This window comes from Lonchura striata, chromosome 6 (assembly GCF_046129695.1).
Source record: "Lonchura striata isolate bLonStr1 chromosome 6, bLonStr1.mat, whole genome shotgun sequence".
NCBI classification, from domain to species: Eukaryota; Metazoa; Chordata; class Aves; order Passeriformes; family Estrildidae; genus Lonchura; species Lonchura striata.
Window position 1 is genome coordinate 8,530,697 of NC_134608.1, and position 27,481 is coordinate 8,558,177.

The 27,481-nt window shown below is 43.3% G+C and overlaps 1 protein-coding gene across 2 annotated transcripts in view; it reads right to left on the reverse strand.

Annotated features, from left to right (window-relative positions):
• Window positions 1-1,948: 1,948 nt before the first annotated feature.
• Window positions 1,949-27,481, reverse strand: part of CEP170B (centrosomal protein 170B) — a 58,309-nt gene continuing 32,776 nt past the window's right edge. For both annotated transcript variants that reach the window (XM_077783934.1, XM_077783933.1), the window contains 11 exons: window positions 26,239-26,987; window positions 24,060-24,245; window positions 23,756-23,864; window positions 20,528-22,303; window positions 17,049-17,298; window positions 14,663-14,822; window positions 10,060-10,203; window positions 8,468-8,556; window positions 7,817-7,910; window positions 6,841-6,892; window positions 1,949-6,123 (listed from right to left, as the gene is read on the reverse strand). In XM_077783934.1, coding sequence (XP_077640060.1) covers window positions 5,888-6,123; window positions 6,841-6,892; window positions 7,817-7,910; window positions 8,468-8,556; window positions 10,060-10,203; window positions 14,663-14,822; window positions 17,049-17,298; window positions 20,528-22,303; window positions 23,756-23,864; window positions 24,060-24,245; window positions 26,239-26,987 — 3,845 coding nt within the window. In that variant the 3' untranslated portion in view covers window positions 1,949-5,887. The remainder of the gene's footprint in view (window positions 6,124-6,840; window positions 6,893-7,816; window positions 7,911-8,467; window positions 8,557-10,059; window positions 10,204-14,662; window positions 14,823-17,048; window positions 17,299-20,527; window positions 22,304-23,755; window positions 23,865-24,059; window positions 24,246-26,238; window positions 26,988-27,481) is intronic.

Genomic DNA, 27,481 nt, shown 5'->3' on the forward strand with positions numbered 1-27,481 from the left:
CCCAGGCCTCTGGATCTCCTGTTTGGGAAGTGTCTGCAGGTGCTAGGTGGATGCTGTATTTTGGGTTTTTTGGTGGTGTTGTTCCTTCCTGTGATCTGAATGTTGACAGAAACATTTAGTACTGAACATACCATTTCCAGCACCAGCTCTTTTGGCAAGTACAGTATATCCTGTATTTTCTGTTCAGAGGAGAAAAGGCTTAATGAGGGCAGAGTCCTAATGAGTGCTACTTTCTTATATTATTTTTCTTGGCTTCTCTTGCTCAGCCCACATCACTCACGGAGCTCAGCAGCCAACCCCCTAAAACACCTTTTCTAGGTAACTGCACAGGGCAGCTCCTGTGTGCTGGTGCTCAGTCTTTGCAGGGTTGCATCCAAATGGTTGCACCCACTACAGAAAGCAGCACCCCTGCAGGCAAACTGCCCCCTGCTCCCCTCACCAGCCCCACCTCACCAGCTGAGACCTGCAGGGCTCTGCCTTCAAAGCCCAAGGATGTCCTTGCTGAGAAGAACCTGGTGCTCTCCCACCATCACGTGGGCAGAACCCAGCAGATGGGGGTCTACTGCTGGATCTTCACAAACACCCAAAAATGAGAACCTGTCTCCTCCAAAGAACTAAAAGCTTTGTTCTGAGAAAGGATCCTGAAACCCTGCTGAAGGCAAAGCGTTCTGGTGTTCCCTGCTGTGCACATGTGGAAAACCAGGCTCTATTTCCCAAAACAGCTGAGGCTGTTGGAGAGCCAGGCCTGCAGCTGAAGGCTCAGCAGGAAGATGCACAGAGGAGATCATTACTTTTCCCATCTATCCTTTATTTTTCAGTTCTAGCAGCTTTCATTATGTTGCAAATAGTTTTGGCTACAGTTCCACTGCCTCTTATGTTTATTCAGTCAAACTGTTAAAAATTAATGAAGTGGGTGCACTATTGATTTCAAAAGGGCCCTTTGCACAGCATCCCAACTCAAACACTGCTCCATACTGTCAGGGAAGCCTGGGGAAAGGCAATTGTCAGTGTGTAATGCAGCCCTGCATTGCAGGCAGCACAGAAAACCTCTGCAGACACAGCACACAAATGAAGCTTCAGAAGGCTTTTTAATAGAGGCAATAGATTTATTTTTAAATACAAAATCCCTCCCTAAAACTTTTAAATGTAAAAGATTTTCATATGCAAGTATCTAATGGAAAGGTAACAAGGGGATGGAAAATCTCCCAGTAATTCTAGTTAGGAACTAGTATTTTCTTCCTATATCTGTTTTAGTTATTGCTGGCAAACAATGCCATGTTTTCATCAGCTGCATGTGTTCTGCTTCCTACAGGAGCTATGCTAATGCAGAGTCTCACGTGGCACCAGGCAGGGTGGGGGAGGCTGAAGGCAGTGCAGAGGAGGAGGAATTAACATTATTTCTAAAGTGCCAGGAAGGATGCAAAGCTCAGACAGAACTGCTGGAGGGAAGGAAAACATTAGTGGAATGAAGGAAAACAGGAAAACATCAAAAACTATTTCACAGACAAATAAACTATATATGTATCTAAAAAAAAGAAAAAAAAAAAAGCCTAGTAATGAATCTGCAATTACATACCTCCTGGGAAATGATCACTTCCAGGCTGGATTCAACCACCATGTTAATAATCATGACAATGAAACAAAAGAGCACTAAAAATTAAATAAAGTATCACCATAAAATACTGAAGTGTGGTTCCTTCATGTTAAAGGGACTTAGGGACTTGAATCCCGCAGGTTCTGGGAGAATAAGGGGACTCCTGCTCTTTGGAGAGGGATCTGCCCAGCCACAGGTGTCACCAGGACTGATCCAGCTGTGCTCTGAGTCTTCAGTTGCTGACTTTTCTATCATTGCACTGCACTTAACACCAGTGAGAACAGGCAGTTCAAACAATCCATCCACCAAACACACATCCTCCTCCAAATTAATGCACAAAATGCACCCTCGCTGTCACATGATAAAAGAATGATTTATTAGAGCAACTTTATGATAAAATTATATAAAATAACAATTTGGTTTTTTAAAGACATCCACAATATCACCTTGAAACAAAATGTACAGATACTGCCTATAATCCAAACAAAAAAATAAATTACCGTTCAAAAAAAACCACAACAAACTGAAAAGTGGAAAGAAATCAGGGCAGAAGAAACAAATCAAAATTATACACAGCATTTCAAGAGGGCGTGGAAAAGAGAAAGTCATTAATCGATTCAAGTTATACAAACGTGTTTCAGCTTTACTCTCAGACAGCTCAGCTTGCATTTGTGTTGCATGCAAATGGAATGATCCAGTGAACAGTTCAGAACAGCAGAATCAGCAGCATAACAACAGCAGAGAGTGAAATAGGCACAATTCAGCACGGGGCACATTGAAAGTGAACAGGTAGTTCTGTCTGGTCTTTGCAAAAGTTATACACATTTACCAACTTCAAAAATAGCTAGTGTGATCTGCAAAACAAGAAAAAACTAGTAGTCTTGCACTTAAATACTTTACACTTTTTTATCTTTTTCTGTCTCCTTTTTTGTCAGTAGGCTGTATGTAAACATTCCACTAATTGTACCTTTACTAAAATACTCAAAGATGATGCAGACGTTCTTTCCTCCTGGAGCATGACCACAACAAGACACCACCACAGATCCAGCTGGGTCCTCGCTCCCAAAGCTCCTACACACCCTCACAGGAATTTACATTCATGCCATCAGAACAGAATAACAGGATTTTACATTTGAAAGCGTCGAACTGAAAAGTTTTCAAGTATAGTGGAAGAGCTGAGGGCTGGGATTTTGGAAGGTGCTCAGGGCATCAAGCACCCAAAGCATATGGAAAATCCAAAAGGACCTGAGCACTTGCTTCCCCAAGACTTCGAAAATCCCAGCCTTGGTTACATTGCTTTAGTCAAACACAAAACACAGAAAAGCAAAGTGGCCCAGGAGTGACCCACAGGGCAGAGTCACCCCTGCCAAGCTCAATGCAGGGCCCATCCACAGCTCACGGGAGCCAGCAGCAATCTCGTGCACTGACCCTGGGCCCCCCAGATACACCACTACACATGGGTCAGGTTCACATTGAGTCACACAGGCATGTTTCCATGGCTGCATACAGTACTGCTTGTAAGAACCAACAATCAGCAAAGGAGTGGATAGCTCTTTGGCTTATCTGGAGCAGACAAGAGCACACAGTACTTCAGAAGCGCTGAACACAAGAAAAAAAATATGTTGCGTTTCATCGTTGACTAGCAAAACCTTTTCAAATGCAAAGATCCAAGAATGAGCATTGTGTCAGGACACAGAAGCATTTTACAGTTTGGCTGAGTCACAAATAAAATCAAGCTGTGCATCCTCCCTGCCTTCACACACTCATTTACAAATTATCAAGAGACACTGATTGTTGCATCCTCATTAGTCATTTGAAGAGGTACTGTATTTTGCAGGTTGATTTGATGTAAGGTGGCTGTGGACTTGCTCTCTCTAGTTCAGAAGAGAGCAACCAAGGGAGAAAAATCCCTCCCTGATGTGTTCAAGAATCAAAGAAGAATCAAGCAATTTTCAAATGAAAGTAAACAGAAGTCCCATCAAGGACACACTGCAGAGAAACAGAACCCACCTCCGCATAGCCATGAAGATGTGGAAATAACAAATAATCAGAGAAATCGGATGTACATCTTAGTAATTCACTCGTCTCTACAGCAAAACTGAAACTAACAGCAACACCTTATCTGTGAAGGTCCTTCAACTCCTAGTGAGTTGGGGTAGCACCTGGTCAGTTCAAACCCTAAGAAGGGCTTGAAAAATTGTGTTTCATATGTCAGGAACATTACCACCACTTATGATATTCACCAAGGACACAGTCAGGTATTTCAAGAAAAGACAGATTGGGATCAACAACTGAATTAACACATTCAGATAGTGCGTATATTACAGGCAGAACAACGTCAAGGGCAAATTCTTTTTATTCTGCATTCATCTATGTGAGATCCAGCAGATTTCTTCATGGAAGGGCATCTCCACACAAGCAGATGAGCTTATAGCCTACTGGAAATCTTGGAAAGATATCTTCACCTACTATTTACCAGCCAGCGTCTTGCAGGCTCAAAAATAAACTAATGACATGTTGACATACTCCCATTTTGGGACCCATCTTGTCTCTGCTGCAATTGATGGAAAGCTCTCACTGGCTCCACCAGGAAAGCAATCACCTTCTTCACTAGTAAGGTTTTTGTGAGCACCCCTATTTATTTAAATTATTTTAACAGGTTCCCACTGTTACAACATCCTAGCAGAAAAGCTCAGGTAACTACTGAAGCTAACTAAGGAATCCACTACTCACCCCAAAATATAGAGTCAGCACACAAGAAGCAGTCAAGCTTGGGAAACCATTTTCACTGGTTAAACTATATAGTGTATGAGGGTAAAGTGGAACTCATCTGCTCACCTTTCCCATTAAATGTATCCTCCACAGCTACAAAATAATTTATTTACCTGATTACTATTTGTTGACCTGGAAGAATGAAAAAGGAATAGATACAAGACAGAAAAAACTGGGAGCAAACACATCTGGAAGAGATCCCCTCAAAATCAAATTTTTTGCTCTTAAAGCAACAAAACTTGCTTAGTGTTTTGCAGTTTAACACAGAGACAGAATATAAACCCTAACTTTTGTTAAATAAGAAATTGTTCAAACAACTGTGCACATTCCTTAGTGTTTCTAGGATTATAACGGACCAAAAATTAAATCCAGAGACAAAAATCCCAAATGTACCTGTACAAGTGCTTGAAACTGTTGAATAGTTTCTGAGGAACACCACCATAGTGGCCTTTGCAAGCACTTTTGCATTGGAAAAAAAATTCATAAGAGAACTAGCCATAAAGGTGGAGCTACATCAAAGCCGTATCTTTTCAGTGCTGTCAAGTGATTGCACTAGTTCACAGCAACTGTGTAATTGAGTTTATTCCATGAGCCATTGGAACAGATGGTTTTCTTTGCAACTGGGTAATTGCAAACATCGTAGTCTTTGGCCCAGCCAAGAGCACTTGTAGCTCATTAAGAAAAGACTGTATATTTAAATTAAAAAAAGAAAAGCAGCTTAAAGACAGCATTTGTACCAAAATCATGAAAATTTGGCAAGCTAAATTGTAAAATATAACTTTCTGTACCTACCCCAAACTTTGGGTCTGAAATATAATCAAAAATAGTAGCTGCATCAGTAGTCTTGACATTCATACCATTATTAACTTTTATACTTTCCCAAGAGAAAAAGCAAATGGGTTTATTCTGTCTTGTTTTGGTTTTTGGACTGAAAAACAGATGCACAACTTCAGTCTGGTTGTTTTTTTATGACTGCTGAAAGGAAATCTTACACAACTGCAGTAAGGGTTTCTCTCAGAAACCTATGATATTGCACAGTCATTCTGTTGGATTTGCAAGTTGATTCCAACAGAGTTGTAATGCTTCACTTGTACACTTAAAAAAAAATGTAATCAAATAAAATCCAAACAAACATAGTACCAAAAAAGTGTGGGTTTTTTCAACTTGAACCTCATTACAACTGAATAGTTATAAACAGTCCAATGCAAGAGCACTTTAGCCTCAGCAGTATTGAATGGAAAATATGCAAAGCCTGTTTTCTTATGGCACACTGGAAGAATAAATGAGTAATTTAGTAAAAATCAGTTTGCCTCTGTGCTGAGTATGTGCTGCTCCACAGTGCTAGTCTTGTTTAAAAGGCATACACAGACTTTCCATTCACCCTCACAGCATAGATTTTTCTTTTTTGTGCAACATGTTAGCAATCTAAACAACTGCTCCACACAAACTGTCCACAAACCACTCATACACAATACTAATGCAACAGTAGATTACAGTATAACAGCAATACAAAATATTGTATCAGATCACATATTTCTCTCCATCTGGAATGAAATTTGACTCTTGTAAGCTAGAAGACCCACAGTTCGATTTCTGAGCGTAGTTTCTCATCTGTGCTAGGGACAAAGTCTCCAGTGTGGACCCAGAATTGTTAGCAGTCCTGACTTTAGTGGCTGTAGTTTGTTTAGCAGCAGAAGATGCTTTGTTACTGGTAACTATATCCAAGTTTCCAGTAGGGTCAATGATAGCGTTTATGACTAGGGAAAAAAAAAAATGACATAAACACATTAGCAGCAGACAGTAAAGTTTCCAAACAGAAATTTGCTGCCTTCATTTTGAAAGCAGTAAAACTGTAAGAATAGTTTAGTTCATTTTAGTCAGGTTATTTTCCTCATTAGCACCTTCAGGTGTAAACAGCTTTAACAAGCAAAACCTCTCCCAGACTGAAGAGATGTGGACTCTCAACTTTCTGGTTAAATTGGAAAAGACAAACCACAGCAGTCAAATGGCAAGCTTTTAGCAGGAGCCCAAAATGATGCCTGGATGTTTTTACATGCCTTTACTATGCTTTTAGATGATGCAAGAGTTTGTCTTGCTTTTTCTAATACATAGATCTATGAGCAAAATTCAAGTCCAAAAACCATAGCATAGCTTATTGGCTGGAAGAGCTGCTAAATACTATTTCATCAGAACAGTCTTGCACCAGTTTATCTTATGGGAATATGCTAATTACAGCAAAAAAAAGCATTTCCATAGCAACAGCTTCTACATTTCAATAGTCAAAAAATTTTCCTAAAAACTGGCAGTATAAGATAAATCTATAGTTAATTCCCTATGCACTCATCAGACAGCACTGTGGTAACAGCCTGAACTTCTGCATCCTCTCCCAGCTTCCACTGACAAATCAGGCCAACATTATTTTGTGCAACTCTACTGGCATTTGAGAGACAACAGGAACATTTAAGATGACCAACCTTCAAGCTGTTTTTGAACTCGCCTGAGCTCTTTCAGGATAGAACTGATTTCCTAGAAACAAAAGCATCAGAAAGAAAATTAAGCAACAAAGTATTCAACTGACACAGGAATTTAGTCTTACTGCTTCTGCCTTATCTGATCAAGAAGATTCAAAGTCAGACCCAACCTTGCTCGTTTAACAGAAAAGCTGTAGTGAGGGGCATTTGGTCAGTGCACAGGGTGCCTGCTCTGCATCCTGTCACCAAGTCCTACTACACACCCCATTCATAGCCACAGTGGCTTTTAGATATGAAATGCTACATCTGTACATCCTCCTTAATATGAAATACACTAAGATATTTATAAACTCATCTCCTAGACCAGACAGGGTATTTGGCCACATTTATACTGCTGCAGGACCAAGCTACACACATCTTGCACAAGGTTGTTTAGCATTAACCATATTCACTGGGTCTACTTCTGCAATTAAAACCTCACTGACAATCCCCCTTCAAGGGCAATGAAAGGTCATGAGAGCACCAGCACCGTCTTGAGGCTGAATCACCTGAGTGAATGCACCCTGAGGTGGATTTTTACTGTCCTAATATCAAACATTTACAGGTGAAGAAAACAAACAGGTGTTTCCTCATGAGAAACACCTGTCTACAACTGAAGCTGTGGCAACCACATGGCAGATGACCCTTTGGTAAATGTTTGAATGAGGCCTAATGACCCTGAACTTCAACATCTGTTAAGAGACCCAGTCTCTGAAAATCATTTGCAAAGGAACTGGGAAAGAGTTTGGTGAAACAAAACCACAGAAGGAACTTGCTTTGTCACACTTCAAACAGTAACGAAATCCAGCAGTTCAACACATGAAAATGGACCAGAAATTTCAGAAATGGATTTGAGAAGGGTCAGAGATTGTTAGTTTGGTTTCTTACAAAGCATTCATGGATCAAGTCTTTAGTATTTCACTTGTTTGCATGGACTTACTTTGTTTGATGTCTTCAGAATTGGCACTTCATTTTCTGAATTGATTTTGGCCTCCATTTCCTCCCAGGTCCTTTCTGAATTTTGAAACAGAATCCTGTAACACAAAAAGTAGCGCAGATCTTAAAACTGCCATCAAAAAACTGCTTGTTTAAAAGACTTAATTATCACAAGATGTGGCAACAAAAGAGATTAGTGGATTAGCAGCTGGACAAAGCTCCTTTCAGCTGATTTAGGAACAATCCAAAGTCCTTCCCTCTGATGTCTCTAGAGCAACAACAAACTTGGAAAAGATTTCACATGCTTGGTAACATACTGCATATTTACAAGAGCCTTGGTACAGAAAAGGAAAGAAGAAACAATCCACCAGTTTTCTGCTCTATCTCCTGCATAGGCAGCATTTCAAAGTCAAGGCATCAACAGGCATTACAATTCCAACATTAAAATTCCAAAGGCCAAAGATATGAGGAAAAGTGATAGCAAATAATCATATTACCTCTGGGTGGTTACACACACACAATTTCCTACACGTAGATTCCCTGCATCCTGATTACAGAACTTTCCAAGACAACAGTACAATATCTTCCACAAGTAACAAATCAACAAACTCACCACCAAGTCAATATTTCAGGACAGGGACAAGAAGTTACTTACTTCATTTTTTCAGCAAGATTTTCTGTATTTTCACGGATTGTATGTGATAACTGGGACACTGGGTTCAACATCAGATTGTCAAAGATTACCTAAAATATGAGGACAGATTGGAAAACTTTTAGCAAAAGCAGCATATTACAAAACAGGAATTTTTTGTACAGTAAATCACCTCCACTGAAACATCTTTGTTTGTGTGGATGATACTTGAAGTTCAAGGAAGATTAAAATGATGTGCATATTTAGTGCAGCACTTTGGCATAATGGTTATAATGGTTAATACTAACTTGTTCAGACTTATTTTTGAGACAGAGACACAGCTTTTGCAGTAACATAAGCATTTAAGCATTTCTGAAAGAACAGCACTTCGGACTTCCCACACCTCACAAAAAAAAAAAAAAACCCACACCAAAAAGTCAAATCACAATGCAAGAAGCCCCACAAGCAGTCTCACTGAAACGATCTAATGTGACACATATGAGTTGAAACCACCTTCAAAGCCAGGTATCCCACCATGTTACATTCTGCTTTATTAAAAATAACAACAAAATACTATCAAACCCCAAATATTCAAGTCCTGTGGCTTAGCAGAGCCTCCAGGCTTCTGCCAGGAAAGCCCACACCAAGCTGGGGGCACTCTGAAGCTGCACCTTTTATCCAGCCTTGGCACTTCTCTACAGGAGAGGAAGGGATTGCTTCAAAGCAGTCACAGGACAGGATCAGTTCCAGTGGCTCAGCCCACGGTCCCCTGTATGTGCCTGTGTGAGTCACTCCACCTCCAGAGTGGATGTGCTGGAGGCAGCTCTGCCCTCCTGCCTGCACTGCCTCCCTGAAGTCTCTGCCCAGCTCTTCCTTCCCACCACAGCTGACAGGCAGGCAGAAAGCAAGCAAGAGCAACAGCCAGTGCTGGATCAGCAGCTTTCTCCTCCTCCCCCTGGCACCATCACCCCACTACACCTCTCATCCAACACCATCCCCAGCCTCAAGTGCAGGCCAGGCTTTCTCAGCCTTTAGCATCACCCCAGTGATTTGCAGGTCACTCTGCACTAACACTGGAGGGAGCAATGCTCACAGACTGCAGGGCACAGCGAGCCAGCTGTGCCACAGCACACCAGCTGTGCCACAGCACCAGTCACACATCCCCTCCTAAGGTCCAGATCCTGCCACTGCTGCTCCATCAGCAGCTCTAACCAGGATGCCAGCTGCAGAACAGTAAGGTGCCATTAAATTATCAGTGCTTCAGATTTCAAAGTTGGAATGTTTGAGTTCTTCCCTAAGATAGCAGTGAAATAGCCTAAGAAGGCTCTGACACTCAATGTGTGCTCCCAAAAATAGGTGACCAAGCCTCAGGTTTTACTGACATTTTACACAAGACAGGAAACTTCCAGTCACTACTGGCAAGAGGGGTGGTTCCATTCCTCTTCTTTCTTTTTAAACACTGTTTCTATACCCACACTTCAAGTATGGGTTTTTTGTTGGTTTTTTGTTTGTTTTTTTTTTTTTTAATTAGCCTCCTTTGGCAATTTACAAAAAAAAGTTTACATGCAGCATCTTAAAGCAATGTACTAAATAAAGTAAAGAAAAAGGTGTCCTGCCTCTTCACGGTTTCTTGTCCTTGTTTTTCTTGAGGGATCCTCTTCTCTGTTGTCATTCATATTTTGGTCAAAATCCTTCAGTTCCACTGATCCCGGAGGCACTTTCTGGTAGTTCAGACTTGCTTCTGGAATGTGCTGCACCAACTTGGAAATAATGAGTAATGAGTCATTAAAAATTAGTAGGGAAAGCAGGCACTCACTGCAGGTATTGCAGATTTTCAGGCAAGCCCAAGAGGAACCCTGATTCATTTAAGTCTTGTTCAGACAGGTATGGGCTCATAAGCAAATTACTAGACCCCAATCCTGCAAGTGTCTACCCACTGGAGTCAAAAACTCTGTGGGGTTATTCTACTTTAAAATTTTGAGTCTTGAGCATGTATGGAAAAGTACATCTTTGTCTTTTTTGAATTTAGCTCAAAAGGACCCTATTTTCCCATATCTTATGTCTTAATTTAGCTCAAAAGGACCCTATTTTCTCATATCTTATGTCTTAATATATCAATGTAACATTAAAGACACACTCAAAATAATCAGAAACCATTTAGCAACACATGAAAGAGATGAAAAAGCAATACAAAACCACTAAAAATGCAAATAATTAACTGGAAGAACAGAAATTACAAGACAGCTACTCCTGTTGGCTTTACTGACAAAAACTTTAAAAGAAGGGGAAGAAAATAACAGTGACAAGACAGAGATACAAAAATAATGGGATGGAAAGTGCACCTGAGATGGATATGCCAGCCGAAAAGATCTACGAGCAATCTGTGTTAAAACAGAAACAAAGAGATCAATGCTAGTGAATGACTGTGACAGCAAGTATCAAAGAGAACACAGGGTCTGGGGTTATTTGGGGTTGACATTCCCAAAAGCACATTCCTGGGGACCAGCACTTGGTGCCCACCCCCCATCATGCACTGAAGCCACGGAGATCCTGGTCCCCAGCCAGCTCTGCTGAGGTGGCCTCAGGAAACTCCCCAGTTACTCCAAACTGGACTGTGCTGGGTGAAATCCAGAGTGCTCTGGGAAAGGGCTGAACACCCAGCCCAAGAGGCCCTTTGGTTGGCAAAGCACACAGCTCCTTGTGAGGAAACCATGTGCCATCCAAGGTCCAGGCTCCCCACACTATGCAGCAGCACTTGGGTTATACACAGGCAGCAGGTGTGAGATATTATGGCACAGGGGCAGAACAGCCAAAATATTTAGCTAATAAGCTTCCTTTCATCAAGTGCAGAAACAGTAAGTTAGGCTGATTGCAGCAGTAAGAGTGTCAGAAGGGAATGAGATACTCCTACAGTGAGCAGGTCTCGGCACAACCAGCTGAAAACAAGGAAAGGACAGCACCTGCTCCACCATCCAGGAGATTCTGCACATGACCTGTTCTGTTCTCACATTTTCTGTTCTGTCACACCTGTAAGCATTTCCTCTTGTTGTACCAATACTCATACTAAGTACATTACACAACAACTTAAACTTAATCAGGCTCTTTAGTTTTTGTTACATCAGTATCAACTTTTTTTTAAAAGATTTGCCAAAAGAATTTTATGCAGGTCTAAAGTTCACAGAAGTAGCCAGTGATTTGGGATGATCCAACTTGACTGTGTTAGCAGCAGCTGATGTTTAAATTTGATGGCTGAGCTCTGCAGAAAGCTGGGTCCTGCAAAACCTACACACCCACAAAGCAAGGCATCCCAAACAACCCAAGGCTTTGGCAAACAGGAATCTTTAAAGTTTCACCCTTGCTGAACCCCTTCTTTTGTTCTGTTTTTTGTTTTTTGGGTTGGTTTTTTTGGGGGGTTTCTTTTGGGTTTTTTTTGTTGTTGTTTTTTAATTTGCATAATTTGTAGCAGTACTCAGTTCTGTATGCCAATAATCCATTTTATCATAAATTGTACAGCTGAGGCTAGAAAAACAAAACCACCCCAAACATACACTGGGGAAACTGAAAGCCTCCCTGGCACACATCCAAGCCAGCACTGAACCTGAAAGGACAGAACATGAAGAATAAGGTTTAAATCTAAGGCTCCACCTTAACTTTTAAAAGGATACATCTCATTTAAACTTTAACCAAGCTTCTTAATAAAGTAATTTAAAAAGCAGTTCATTTGAGGCCAAGGGAGTGTTTAATGGTACAGCATTAAACACTCAAAAGTGATTCCAGTATCAGTACTTCTTTTTCCTGCATTTTCCCCCACTTTTTTGGAATAGATATAAATATTTAGTACTAGAATGCAGAATGGCATACAACACTGTATAAACCATTGCAGCATAAGAGACAGCCACACAGAGAAAACTTTTCTTATTCACATAATCCCTTCTATCAGATCTTTCAATATATTACTATTATAACCATGGTAGCTATTTCTCATCACTGTGTCCTTTCCTAGAATATTTAATATACAGTTGTTTGATAAACACTCACAAAATTCAGAGTGCTTAGCATCACACACACTCATCTTCAGACATTTCCTAGTAGCTTCTCTGCATCAAGCCAAAATTATTAATTCAGCACAGTTTCAACAACACTTAGACTGTGGGAAGTAGGCGTGGCTGTGCGCTGGTGCTGAATCTGGTCCAGTGCCAAAGATGACGTGTGTTTATTAAACCCACATCAGTTTGTATAGTTGTCATTCATAACAAGACCCCCAAGCTGCACTGTTTAGGATCCCAAGCTATTCAGCATCTGCTCCACATCTCAGCACTGCCAGCAGAAAGCCCTGCTGATGGAACCTGTTCCTGGCTATCGATCACGTAAGGCAGCAACACTGATGCATTGTGGCATTTTGGGTGTACTCAAGCGGCCTGCCAGATGCTGGCCCTGCTGAAATCATGGTGATATCTTCTCCTGTTCAGAGGAAGCCTCATTAGAAGCCTTGAGAGTGTTTTCACCCACTACCTGAACACACCAAAGGTTATGGCTCCTGATAGATCTTCATGGACTCCCATCAGTGCTTTGTCTTTCACACCACTGTAAGTTCTCAAGAACTGCTCTAGCAGTGGGCACTGCCAGGAGTATTCCCTACAGTGTGACAGTCCTGAATTTGCTCTCCTGACTGTTGTGAGGGACTGACTGGCATGTGCCACACAGCAGCACTACAAAGCCACAGAGAAACCCTCATCCAGGTCTGAGCTATCCTGGGTTTGTGAGTCTGCTATTTATCATCACACTTTGGAGCCTGTCAGTTTGTACAGAGCAGAAACACTAGAGAAACTAGAAACACACTTCTGCAGGTGTCTTCCTCTAGCAGCTGGGAACATCCCTCTGTATGAGCTGAGTTAGGGTTGAACCCTTCAGTGGCACTCCAAAAAAAAAAAAAAAGCTGGGATACTGCTCTTCTTCCCCTGTAAGCAACTGGGAGCCCAGTAAAATGTTTCATTTTCCAAGTTGGAAGTACAGTAGGCATGTCACCTTTACTGCTTGAAAAGAATAATACAAAAGGCAGTTGGCAGGTGTGGCACTTGCAAGGAAACAAAGCAATAAAACATTTTATCTCAGAGTCTGCAGTTACAGTGAAACATTTGTGCACTTTGGCTCCAAAAGGCCCCAGGACAAACCCCTCCCTGAGCAGGCTGCAGCTGATCTCGGTTTAGCACAATCACAGCCACACTCAGCTGATCTTCTGGGTATCCCCCTAAACTTCTGCTTTGCCCCTCTAGTGCTGATCACAGCAGGATCATGGGACCTCCAAGGACTCTCTTGGCAGAGTAACAAGTTTGGTCTCAGCTTTGAACCCTGCCTAGGATAGGTCTGCAATTCTCCCAACAATCAAAGACAACAGGGGGCCAGGGGAACCATCTGAGCAGCAAAAAGCTATGTATTTTTTAAGCCCACGCTGGTAGTACACAGGAGGGAATTTGGATTTAAACAGTACCAAAGGCAATTTTGCTTCAGCAGCTGAAGCCTCCTGGTGACCTTGCAGCCAAATTTGAGCTGAGCTGGTCTTTGTGCTGCGGCACTGGTGAACCAAATTAAGAAATTGCCTCTCTCCTTCCCAGTCTAGTGCAGACAAACTGTGCTACACAGTTTGGGATGAAGCCACAGCTTCACTGAAGGGCTGGGGGACAGCACTTCCCAAGCTACCTGCCTGCCTCCCTGCCCAGCTCCCAGAGTCCTTGTCCTCCTCCATCAATACTCAGATGAAGGGAAGGGATTCAAGCAACACCTGCACAGCAATTCAACAGTGCTGGCAGAAAGGACACAGCAGAAGTACAAAACACAGCTGACACAGAGAGTGCAGCCAGCACACACCGTCAGTGCCTTGTGTGAAACAAAGACGAAAATTTTGGCTCCCTGGCACAGCAGCACAACACATCCCCTCCATCCTGCTCCTCAGATGCAAATTTCAGGGACCAGTGTCCAGACAGAAGCCTTGAGAGCCTTAGGAAATGAATCTTGCAAGGCTGGCTGCAGCAGAGCGGACAAAACAGAGCACCCTAAATAGGCTGCAGTTGGTCTTTCTGGTGGTGCTCTTTAGGAGGACAAGGAATGAAGGTTTTTCAGTGCTGCAGCAACTGGGGATGCTGCCCTGGTCTCGCACTCCAGTCATGCCCCAGGCACTTAGTAGCACCGAGGGGCAGAGATGTGTGTGACTGCAGCCCTTACCTCTTCCCTCGCCGATATGGTGGAGGCCGGAGTGTTGGGCACAGAGCTGAGGGAGGGGCTTGGTCCCGTCCCCGAGGAGCTCTGCGAGTCCCCATCTCCAGCAACATCGTGAATCTCTCGAGCAAGGATGGCCACATCCTTCACCAAGGTTTGGCTGAGCCTAAAGCACAAGCAATGAAGCAGAACCATTAGGACACAGAATACCAACGTGCCTCACATTCATAAAATATAAAAAGAGGAGCCACAAAAAGTTTGTGGGAACTATAACCTCTGCAGAGGCTAGGGCAAGCAGTGTTTTATGGGCTACCTTGGCAAGGTGCTGAGGAATGTTCTGGCTGCACAAAAAATAAATCCCCTTCCCACCTGAATCCAGCTTCAAAGTGGAGAATTGATATAAAGCAAATTCTAGTAACTACACACTGCCAGAAAGCAGAGACAATCCATAAAGAAATTTTATGTTATTGCTCCTCCACACATTCACTCTACCTCTTTCTCTTGTTTGTTTTCTTAATACAGTATAGTTAATTTTTCCTGGGTCTTCTTTGTTTTCCATTAAAAAGTACATACAGGGGAAAAAAACCTTCTTTTTTTACTTAAAGAAAAAAACCTCAATTTCTCTTGCATTTTCCTTGTGGTCTGTAGGCAGAAAATCACAATATGCCTCCACATTCTCCAGAAGAGCTGAGGGATTATGAGGATAAGCATAGCATACGTTAGAGGGATCTGGTTTTCAGAAACCAAGCCTTTAAACCTCAAGCCCCTTGACAGGTGTACAGTTAATACTCAGTGTTGGCAGGACCTTGCTCTATCTGCTCTAGAGCTCAAAAACAGGTCCTAAATCTCTGGATTGTTGGTAGTAGAGCTTTAAAAAACCCCTTCAGATCAGAAGTAACTGTTACAGTAATTTTAAAGGAAAACTTCCATGAGAAAAAAATAATCTTACAGCTAGTCAGATTCACTTGAAACAACTGTCCTCTTTTAATGAAAAAAACCAAACCAACCAACCAAAAAAAAAAACCCCAAAACATGTCACCCAACAAAAACCCCCACATTATTATGGAATATTCCAAGTTGGAAGGCACCCACAAGGAAAACAAGCAATGCGATAAAACTGTCAGTTCATCAAAACATTTGCTTGGAAAGAAAACGCACAGTTGAACTAATAAAATACAGGCTGAGCTGCCTGCATAAGGTAACCCCTCTCTGTGCTGGTTTGGATAGAGTTGTCACCAAACACTTCCATTATGTGACTCAGTACTGTAAACAAGTGGCATTTTCCCTTTTAACTCTCCCTGACTCCTCTAAACCCCTCCCAGTTAATTCGGGAGCAGCAAGGGAAATCAGGACTGCAATTACCAGGCAGGCTCTGTGACAGAGCCCTGCACGCTGCAGCGCCAGACGAGTCTGACGCAAGCCTTTATTTATAGCTGCTGAGAGCCAGAGCGCTCCCCGTGCTGGGAATGCTGCTGGGAGGGAAGCTGGCATCTCACACACACACACACTTCGTGCAGCACAGGTAGAGCAGCCTGGTTTGAAGGCTGACACACTTTCTAGCAGCTTGACAGCAACTTTCAGCAAGAAAAGTCCTTTGGAGGTGAGCACGGCAGCAGCGAAGGCGATGTGGCCAAAAGCAGACACAAGGCAGCTTCCTCAAGCAAAAGTATTTCAAGTATGGCCAGTACAATGGAAGACCAGTATTTCTGGAAAGTTGGCATAACACAGTTGCATATTAGAGATGACAAACCTCAAATGCCACTGTTTAAAAAAAGAATCTATTTGCTTTATTGCTGAGGTCCTCCAGGCAACCATCAGACCACCAGTACACAGCAAGTACCGTATCCAGGGACATCAAGCTAAGCAAGGATTCATTTATATACAAGGTCTAGACAGGTTCAGATTCAGTTGTTCCCAGCAAAGAGGTTTCTGCCCTGCAGCTATTCCTTACTGCTCCTTCACCAGCTTCAGGCAAAGCAGCTTCCACAGTTTACATATTCAGTCTTTGCTAATCTATTTGACTTCCTCTGCAGAGAATTAAGAGAGTTCACACCAACCACACCATACACACACACACACACTGTGACTTCCAGCAGAGAGCAGAGTTATGCAGGTATAAACAATTAGACTTCCTACAGCTTGAACAAGAAACAAACCAAGAGACAACAGCCTGCACTGTGGCCTTTTGTAGATACAAGGTACAACCAGCATATCCAGGCTGTAAAGGTTCATGAAAACTTCCAAGTCAATGTTCATATATAAAGGAGATGTGGGCACACAAACAATAGGAGAGAGCCTCTCCTTCTACCCCCACACCTGGGTTTGATTTGAACACCAAGGAGAAAACAACACATTTTAAACTCATAGGTTAACAGATAAAGCCCCACCTCACCTGGCTATTTCTGCTATCTCTGCTGTTTGCGCCATGAAGTTGTAGGGGTCAGGGTTGTCATCAAAATCTTCATCCTCATCTGTTTCTCTGCCGTTGTGTTTCTGCTTGCCCAGCCCAGAGCCACGCATCCTCGGTGTTTGTGTGGCTGTTGAAGTATGGGAGCGTTTGTGTTTAGGGGAGCTGTGATTTGAGCCATATTCCTCCTCCGAAGTAGAAGTGTAATCTGAACCCTGTGGTCTCCGCCTTGATGCTTATAAAAAATGAATTGGTTTCAGATGGAGGACAGTAGTCAAGAGTAACTACAAAAGGCTGAAAGGTAACACAAAACTAGCCCAAGAGCACAAGGAAAAGAGAGTTTCTGTGCAGATCTTAAGTTAAAACACCACATTCTCTGAGTTTATTTCAGAGTTGAGCCCCTCTATGGCTCCCATTCACTGTACAAATTTGGAGTGGAAAATTCCAATGGAAAATCATAATGACTGGGTTAACGCTTCCACTGTAGTAAATTACTACCACAGACTCAGTTTTCCATGCACAGAAGCTCTGTGTATAAGTAGCACACATTTCAGACTCCTCATAGTCCCACAGAAATCCTTTTCTAAAGAGAGCCCAATTTTCAAGCCTGCAGATACCTTTCTAATTAGCTTCAAGTACAAGCAGAAGGAAGGGGTTTTGAGTGAAGAGTAGACAGTGGTGCTTGGTGTTATTTGCAAGAGTACACACCCCGTGTTCACCTCCTGCCTCACAATTCACCATTAATGACACTCTACAAGAAAGCGTTCACAGTCAGGACTGGCTCCAAGCCCTGGAGCCAAGTGGAAGCTGCTCACTTATCCCAACTTGTTCTGCAGACACCCAGGTCTTCTTTGCATGGGAAATGTCAAGGTGTCTTTGTTTGAAAACTGGGCTCCCAATGTTTGCTGCTTCACTATACTCTCTACAGCTACTGCTTCATTCTCTTCTGTCCACCCCTGGAGAATGAAGACCCACCAAACACAGAACCAGATGAGTTATTCAGACAAAAAACTTCACTGTGTTACCAAGACAATCCTAACACTGAAACACTACCTGTGAGTTAAGTCGGCATCATACACCATACAAACAAAACCAACTAATTTGGCTTGTAAGATGCAGGTAGAAACTATAGATAATTACTGTATAGTGAAAGAAGAATTCCTAGACATTGCTATCTCACCCCACCCATAGCTATAATAATGCCTTGGCTTAGGGTTTTTATATACATATATATAATAAAAATCAATTTGCTCATATTCAATTCATAGAGTTGCATCTTTTTTTTTTTAATGCAGTTTTAGAATCAAGAGGTCACCCTGTCACTGAACAGCAATTTTAAAATTATGAGACTCATTTTCCATCTCTGTGCGCCAAGGGAAATCAGAATCAGCTCCCTCAATATCATTTAAATTACCCTGAGTATACAAATTATATACACAGAGGAGCATGGGAGACAGGCCTTTAGCTTTCAGAACTGGTAACTTGGATTATTCTGATGTTATCTGTGACTTTCACAGAAAGCTACTTCATACGGCCCAACAATCTACCAGCATCTCTTGTCTCATGGGCGGACAGTTCACACTGTTCCTCCACTAGCAAGATTAACTTTCTTCCACTGGGAGAGTTGGGAGCTCCCATGGTTAGCTAAACACTAAGAACTCCTGGAATAAATCAGCCACATCTGCCTCCTTATCCCCTAGGCCTGACATTCAAAGCTTTCAAGGGTTGTTGTATCATGCTAAAAAAAGTCTTGATGGCACAGTGCAATAGTCCAGTTTAACAACACATCCCTCTTGTTGCAGGAAGGAGTTCTAGCTGCTGATTTGCTATGTCTACAACAGCATTAGTACAAGAGCATGGATCACACGACAAGCAAGCATGATGAAGCTCTAAATACACCAGCATGTACTTAGAGCTTGCACAAGGATCAATTCCTATCAAGGAATTACAAGGTTAGTATTTTAAGAGTGACTAATTCAGAGGAAGGATTAGCATCATCTGCTGCAACTATGGACAAGGAAAAGTGTTAGCATGCTGCTACAGAGGTGTGGAAATCAAAAACCAATTCATTTAAATAAAGAACTGGCCAACACTTATAATTTTTCTCTTAATGGTTTGAAGCCTGTGGTCCAAAGGCAGAGGGAGCGCAAAGAGCACCTGCTGTTTGGAAAACTCTGACCACATTATCTTGCTTTAAATTTATCAGCATTAACAAGAAGTTAATAATAGCATCATCTCAAAAAAAAAAAAAAAGGCAAGAGAAGAGACTGTACATACTCTTTTAGCTTAATCACATTCTGATGTACATGCATATAACAGTGTGAGAAAAAAAATCACTGAAATTAAAGGTGAAGCTGAATGTATTAAACAATCCAAATCAAAACAAGCAGCAAATAACATTTTTAGCATGCAATAAAAATGAGTACTGCAAAAGGGATAAATACTCAGCTGTATGAAAATATATTAAAGGACACATCCAGAACTCCAAGACCCCTTACAAAATCATGAAACTGTTGGAAATAGCATTCCTCTCAACAGGACTGAGAAATCCAGCCAAAGACGTTCTTCCTGTCCCTTTGTCTACCACTCATTCCAAAAATCCTAAGCAAACACATCTGCTTTGCCACATCTCTAGAAGGTCAAGAGCTACAGGCACAGACCTGAACTTAGACCAAAGGTTTCAGGAACAATCTCCCATTACCAATTACCATGCTAAAGTTCTCATCTGAATTGTCCCCATCTCTTAATTGAAAGCCGATTTCAGTGTGACAAATGCTGTTATTTCAAGGGTCTGCTGAGTACTCAACTATAGGGCGATGTAGTCCCCACACCTCTGCCTCATGGGAACCACAACTGTGAACCTGCCTTAGCTGTGGCAAAAGTCACTGAAAATACACAGAAGTGTCAATTTCTTGGAGTAATCAATGTGCAGTGTCTTGTCTATCTCTGTATTTATATTATCAGGAACAACAAGGGAACAGCTTTCACAACACAGGGACATATATTACTTGTTCTCCAGTTTCAGATGCTTTCAAACCTGCCACCTTGGACATCAGCTGTCACCAACATTATTATAAACACTCTGGGAGAAAACTTTTAATCTTATAAGTAAAACAGATCAGAATATTTTGTAGTACTAGAAAGGCATTAAATTCTGTCTTTAAAAAAAAAGTACTGTCAAATGGCAACTGGTTGTTCAAAAAATAAACCACTGGAGAAAAAAAAAAGTAGCTATTTGTAGTATCCTCACAGACATAACCACAATACCATCTCACTGAGTATAAGAGTGCTCTGCTGTCTCCAAATCCACATGAAGTCTCAACATCCGTGCTGCTCCTTAATGCAGACTTTTGTACTTACCAAGGCAGCACCTCTACTACTGTAATACTAATCCTTGGCAACCACGTGTTGCCTGTAAGTCAGAAACAGGGAAGAGGGGAGAAACACAAAGCAGGACCACTTACAGGATGATGAGGAGGAATACTTGACACTGCTTGAACGAGTCCTGCTGAAAGGCTGCTTGGCAGAGGCAGCAGCTGCTGTTTTCCTGGCTGCAGCTCTCACCTCCGTAATGCCCGTCTTCCGATAGGACTCGGCGCTGCGGCCCGAAAACCCCGTCCTCGACTGCGCCGTCTCCGAGTCACTGGGCACTGTAAATGACCCTGCCCGTTTCCTGGGCATGGCCAGGATGTCCAGCCGGGAGAGCTTCTTCGTCTCCGTGGGCTGCTTGGTGCCCTGAGCAGTGGCATCCGAATTGGAGGCTGTTTTCTCAGCGTCCACGCATTCGTTGTCCGAAGCATCTCCCAGCCGGGCACGGCGCAGCTTCGAGGCCCTTGTGGGTCGTGGGGTGGATAAACTGTTGGAGCGGGTGAGAACCTGCTGGATTTTCTGCACATTCGAGGTTGTTTTGCTCTGATCCTCCTTGGTGACCTGAGTGAAAGGTTTCCTCCTGGGAACAGGCCGGGCAACTGAGTGCTCGTGGTCAGACACAACCGCATCTGGGACTGGCAGGTAGGGTGGGTTTGAGCTTCTCTCGTCATCTGTGAAGTCAAGTGACCCTCGAGTCCCAGCGCTCCGCTTCATCTGGAAGCGTTTGGCGGCCTCTGCTCGGTTGGGTGCCTCCGGTGCTTGCGTTTTCCGCTTCTCCGTCAGCCTGTCCCGAGCGCTGGGCTGCCCACACTGGTCCTGGATGGATGGTGTGGAGGAAGATTTCTCCTTCTGCAAGCTCACAACTGCTTTGCGTTTCGGGGCACTTGCTGGGACGTTTTTGCCACTCACCAAGCTGACTGTGCTGGCCGTGTCTACATCCGAGTCCCCTGACAAGGAGTCCTCCAGCTGACCACCAGTTTCTGATGGCTCCAGCTGTTGGCTTTGACCAAGCAATTTGGCTTCCAGCGCTGCCAAGGCAGTTTCAGTGTCCTTAAGCAGAAGATGAGTGTCCTGACTAAAGTCCATACGAGTTGACCGAACAGCCTCTAAATCTTTAAGCAGAGGGTGACTTGAAATATGTGGGAGTTTATTCTGAGGAACACCACTGCTTGATTTATCTTTGGTAAAACTTTCCTGTCTAACAAAAGACGCTGTCTCCTTTCCTGACATGTTTTCTTGATCTTGAGGAAGACTCTGATGAAGAGAAATGACAACTTTTCCAGCTGTGTTTATATAAGCACTAACATCTTTGACAGGTGGCTTTCCAGAAACTGCTGTGCCAGCACACTTGAAGGAAAACTCTGGATCCTTGCTGTCCTTGTCTGCTCGAGTGTGGGACACACTCAGAGAGAGCTTGGAGGGAACCTCTGCATCATTGCTGTCATCACCAATGTAGAAAGAAGTAGAAACTGGCTCACTCCCAGCTCTCACGTGAGAGATCCGGGAGGCTCCTGGCTGCCGGCTCTCTGATCTATTGTCTTCCCTCATCTGCTCTAGCGTTTTGCTGTTCTCTTTGTATTTCTTGCCTTTTTCCGTGCTGAAGCCATCGTCAGATCTGCTGGCATCGCTGAGGCTATCTGGATCCAGGTCTTCTTGGATGAAGAGGTGGCTGCTGGAATCGCCATAGGCTTCCACACAGTGGTCCTTCACAATGGTTCTCTTGGTAACCTCAGAATAGGACTCCTGGCACACCAGGACTGGGGGAGTGGGGCTGTCTGATTTATCACTTGGTGGGAGCTGGGGAAGAAGGCGCCTTGTTCTTGAGGGTACAGAGTTTTCTGGTTCCCCAGGTTTTGGGGGTGCCCCACTTTCTGAAGAAAGTCATGAGGAAAAGAATCAATTACTGTAAAATTATGTCACTTATTTATTTATTTGTTTAGGAAGAGCTTGATCCTGCAAAGTGTAAGTCCACAAAAGCAGTCATAAGATGTGATTAGAACTAAGGTTTGATGTAACATGAACATCAGCAGGGCCTGACTGGTCCCTGCTCCCTTGGGTTTATCAATACAGACATTAAACTTAATTCCTTTGCTGAATCACACTGCTCCACACCTTCCCCTCTCCAGGTAGTATGTCAGATTCATCCTCCCATAATTTACCTCTCAGTACAAGCACTATGGAGTATAATGACATTGCTGGGATCTAGTATCAATCAGGCCACAGGAATGAGATGAAAAGCCATCAGACATCAGTATGCAGTGTTCTAAGCGCCATTTTAAACAACATTGCCCATTTGACTAAATAGATTGTGGTTTTCACAGTACAAGTTCTCCTACACTCATATCCCAGAGCAAAGTCCCAGGAGAAAGACCCTGTAATAACCAAGAGACTGTGAATTACAGCTCGCTGTCCCAGCACACATGGGCTTATCAGCAGGGACACCAACACTCCATAGAAAGAATGTTTCTATTTCTCCCATGCTGCTGGCCAGGCTTCCGTATCTGATAAGACCTCTTAAATACCAGGATAACTGGTTATCTGGTTATGGTAATATTACAAGCACTCCAGGAGTTAGGTGTCCTACATGGTGTGAAAACAGTAGCAATGATCTCTGAAACAAACCTTCCTTATAATCTTTATTGGATCTAGCTGTAGCTGTTGATGGAAAGAACATATGACAAGTAATCCTGATCAAAAAACGGTTGAAAACATTTGTAAAAGCCAACAAAGTGCTTTTCTCCTTTTCTCACACACCAAGAAGACCACAGGGTCTGTAAGGTGTCTTCCAAGCTATGATGGGAATCTGATATCCTCAAACTTCCTTTCTCTCCCACCATATCTAATTTTCTACACTGATCTCCACCCTTTAGAACTGCCACTCAACAGCATATCCCAGAACAGCCTAAATTCTCAGCACAGCCAGACACAGGACATGCATACAAAAAACATGAAAGTCAGGAACTTAACTCAAAGGCTATGTGCAAAGGGCTCTCATCAGGCATCATAAGGCAGTTTAAGGAATCACAGCTTGGGGCTGGTTAATACCCAAAGCCCTTACAAGCCTTCTCCTTCCCAGATTCCCCTTAGTCATGTCAAAACTAACATTTAAGAATCTCTTGAATAACTCTAAAATGCAAACCAGAGGCTCTCTCTGTCTTCAGTCCACTGGGAACTATTCACTCTGTGCTTCCCATCTCCAACTACGACAGCTAGAACAGAAAATAAGCTACAGCCAGATGCAGAGATGCCCTTAGTTTCTGCTTTTTCTATCATCCTGGTTTAGATTCAGATATCCCTGAACTGCAGTGTCAGATGAGACTTACCTGCATTTCCATCACCCTGCCCAGAGACAGATCCAGAGTCAGAGTAACTGTCTGCAAGGCTCGCCCACCTTGACACCCACTTCTGACTCCCTTGAGATGCTGCAGACATCTACAACAAGGTGGGGAAGATGAGGTCAGAAAGAGAGCTTGTACACAAAATCCTAGCCACAAAATCCTCTCCTCTCATACTGACATTACTTGGTGTGTTTGAGATGGAAATCAAGCTACACATCACATTTACATCCAGACAGAAAACCCATCTACACCTCCACCATCCCAGGAAATCCACCTGGACTGCCCATACCTGTGCTTCAGCCTGAGACCCATTCACAGCTTTTGAGGAAAACGCCTGGAGCAAGGGTGACTTCTGACTAGTGCCATTTTCATTGATTAGATGCTGAGAACCAGAGTCATCTTTTTCACCTTTAATTATTGGTCTAAAGGTTGAAGAGATTCTGGAAAATTCAGGCGATTCAAGAACACCAAAAACCTGAAAATATGTTTGCATGGGAATATAAAAATGCAAGGAAACAGAAAAACATTAGTCAAAATCTGTGAAACATTAGTCACACACAAACTATGATCCCAAGAGGCCAGAAACACTTGCCAATGCTTCCATGCAAACCATGTAAATTATTTTATTCTGTACTCCACAGTAGCAACTTTAAATATACATAATCATAGAATTCCACTCACACCCACATTTCCTCTCTCCCTCATTATTGAGGGGTGTTGCCTTTAACAGCAGTAACTTTCACTTTTCAGCCCAGAGAAATTTAGGATGAATGTCAGGAAAGCTACTTACCAGCTCATTCATGAAGATTTAGACAGAGAAAATGGGAAAGCTCCATCCCCAGTGCCTTTCATAGACTGTAGCTGTGAATGGGCTGAACAAAGCAGCCCTGCATTGCCACAAGGAACTGGGACAGGCTGCACCTCTGAGATGGGTGAGTGTTTGAACTCATTGCACAGATTCCCCCTGAAGATAAACAGGCCTTCTATGGGGAATGACAAGGACTCATGCCTCAGAAGGGCTTGTTCCTCTCACTTGACTGCAAGAAGTTCTGACAAAGATACCACTACGGAGGGTGCCTTGGCTGTGCAGATAGCCATAAAGACCTCCACTCTCACTGCTGTTGAAAAAATGAGCTTGCAACGGTGGAGGAATAAAGAACAGAAACACCTTAGAACCTAAGTAAGTCCAGAATTCATTTTCTTTCTTCCTGGACAGAAGCACTGAGGTTCACTTATTAACTGTTTCACAAGTGGCAGGTCCACACTGCACCAAGTCTATGGCACAGTCGGGCCAGAAGCTGGCCAGTTTGTCTGCCAGAGTCACATGGCTGCCAAGAATACTCCCCAGAAATATTTGTATTTTTGTGGCATTTTCCTTCATATTTCTCCATCAGAACAATTAGTCACCTATTGTCAGGACTAGGATCTTGCTGTGACCTAAATACCATGCCCTGAAAGCTTCCAATCACATTGCAAACAAGATGTAAGGAACAAATGTAATCAAAAACAAAGGAGAGAAACTAAATCCAGGCTCATAAACACTGTATACAAAGCTCTAAAGCTAGGTTCAATTAAGGCTTCCTTTAAACCTTGCCATCCTCCTGACTACATTTCACTAAATCTTCATAACAACTTGCCAGTTTTGTTTTCATAATAGACCGCAGATGAGAGTTAAACCTGAAAATCAGCCAAACTTTCATTTGCCCTGCGGTTGGTTAGTTAGGTGGATTCTTCTTAAGCCTCCCTCACCTCTGTTGTTTAGCTTTTAGGCAATCACTCACTCTGCAAAATCCAGACAAGTATAGATCCATCTGGGATTGCCTCTGCCCTAGATCACACCCTTTGCTATCTCAGCCAGTTGCCACTTGCCCTGACTGCAAGCACTGCCTTTCTAATCAGGCATAGCCAAATAGAGAAACATCTGCCACTAAGGGTTGTAAGCACCAGCCCTTGGCATTTCCTGTGGCCTACCATGGGATGATGCATCAGTGATGGGCTACAGCTCCCATCTTCACAACAGTGGGCAGGAGGTGATGCAATGCCACAGCAGAGGCTTGGGAGCAGTCCTAGAGAGCAGAGCTGCTCCCAGCCACAGCTGTCAGCAGGAACAGCCTGATCTTTATTCAGGTGTTGCCTTTCCTCAAAACAGATGGCAAACTCACTCTTTCCCTTTTGCTTCCAAATTCCATTTTTGAGCAAGCAGTTCTTTGCCATGGGCATATTTTGCCTTCTTTAACTCTGTGGGGTTTTGTTTGTTTGCAATTTTGTTGTTTTGATGGGATTTTTCAAAGACAAGCATCACAGTTTGTTGGGGCCTATCCTTAGCACAGGTCACCCAGGATGATTTTCCACCCCTAACTGGGTGCCCTGCTGCACCCAATTGCATCCCCTCATGGCAACAGTTCATATAGACCCTCTGAGCCTTCAGTCCTCAGCTCACTGGCCAAGCACAGAAAAGCACAATTTACCTGATCTATCATTTTTCGCGCTTCCTCCACTTCTTTGTCCTGTGACTCTGTCTCAATGGTGTATGTGCCCGTCTCACTTACACTGTCCTCCTCATCATTCCTCCTGCCCTGGGCAGACTTCACCTCTGGAGGTGGAGCAGAGGCAGGCTCTGGTTCTGAGGATATAACCACGCGTGGAGCTACCGGCATGGGCACAGGGGCTGGTTTCTCAGCGTTTGGCTTCCCAGACTGAGCAGTCTCGCGCAAGTACTCAGCCATAAAATCCTGAGCCATTTTCGACTTCCTCCCAACGCTCCCGTAACTTTTGGCTCTGGGAGCAGAGGAGGATGAAGCGTTGATCCGATCCTCCGTCTTGTCCCTCTTGAAGGAGCTGGTTCTTTGGGTCCCGCAGGAGCTGTTGGTGGCTTTGCCCGCCTGGGCTGTGAGGTGGGATGGTGGCACTGAATTTCCCGGCTTCTCCGCCGGCAACGCATTCTTGCGCTTTTCAAGCTTGCTCTTCAGCCCCGGATCCGTGTCGCTGTGGGACGAGTGAGCGCTGTGCGTGAAGGACTGGGACCGCTTCTTGCGCGGCGTGTCCTCGAAGAACTCGATGACGAAGGCCTGCTTGTTGTGCAGCATCTCGTGGGGGTCACGCCTCATCTGGCGCTGCAGCCTCGTCTGCTCTGCCGGGCGTTCCCCACCCGTCGTCGTCTCCTTCTCCGCCTTGGGGTCTTCGGTGTCGCTCTGCGTCCCGTCCTCGTGCCTGTTGCCTGGAAACAAGGTATGCAGATTTGACCTTCATACTCTCCGTTGTTGTAGGCCTGTCATTACCTCCCAGTTGAAATTTATCATTTCAGTTACAAGAAAAGCATTCTGTAAGATTAAAAAACTCCAAAGACATCTGTGTGGTACAGGGATTACACCCTATCAGAAGAAATAAAGAGAAAGCAGCTTTCTCTCCTGACCCCACTTTTCACCACTGGCTGGCTACCAAGTTCATTATTTATTTAAGAAGAATTCAAGAAGTACTTTCAAGCTCATGGATTTCTGATTTTTTCTGATTCTGGTGGTGATGGGTTTACATACCTAATATTTTGTTTCTTTACTTAATCAATTCAAATAAAAATTAAGAAATTATTTTGCCATTATATCCAATTACTGTAGTCCAAGACTACCTCGCTAGGTTTTCTCTTTTAGGGAACAGAAATATCTCTGCAGGATCAGGAAATAAAACCCTCACACTGTATACCATGAAACCAAATCC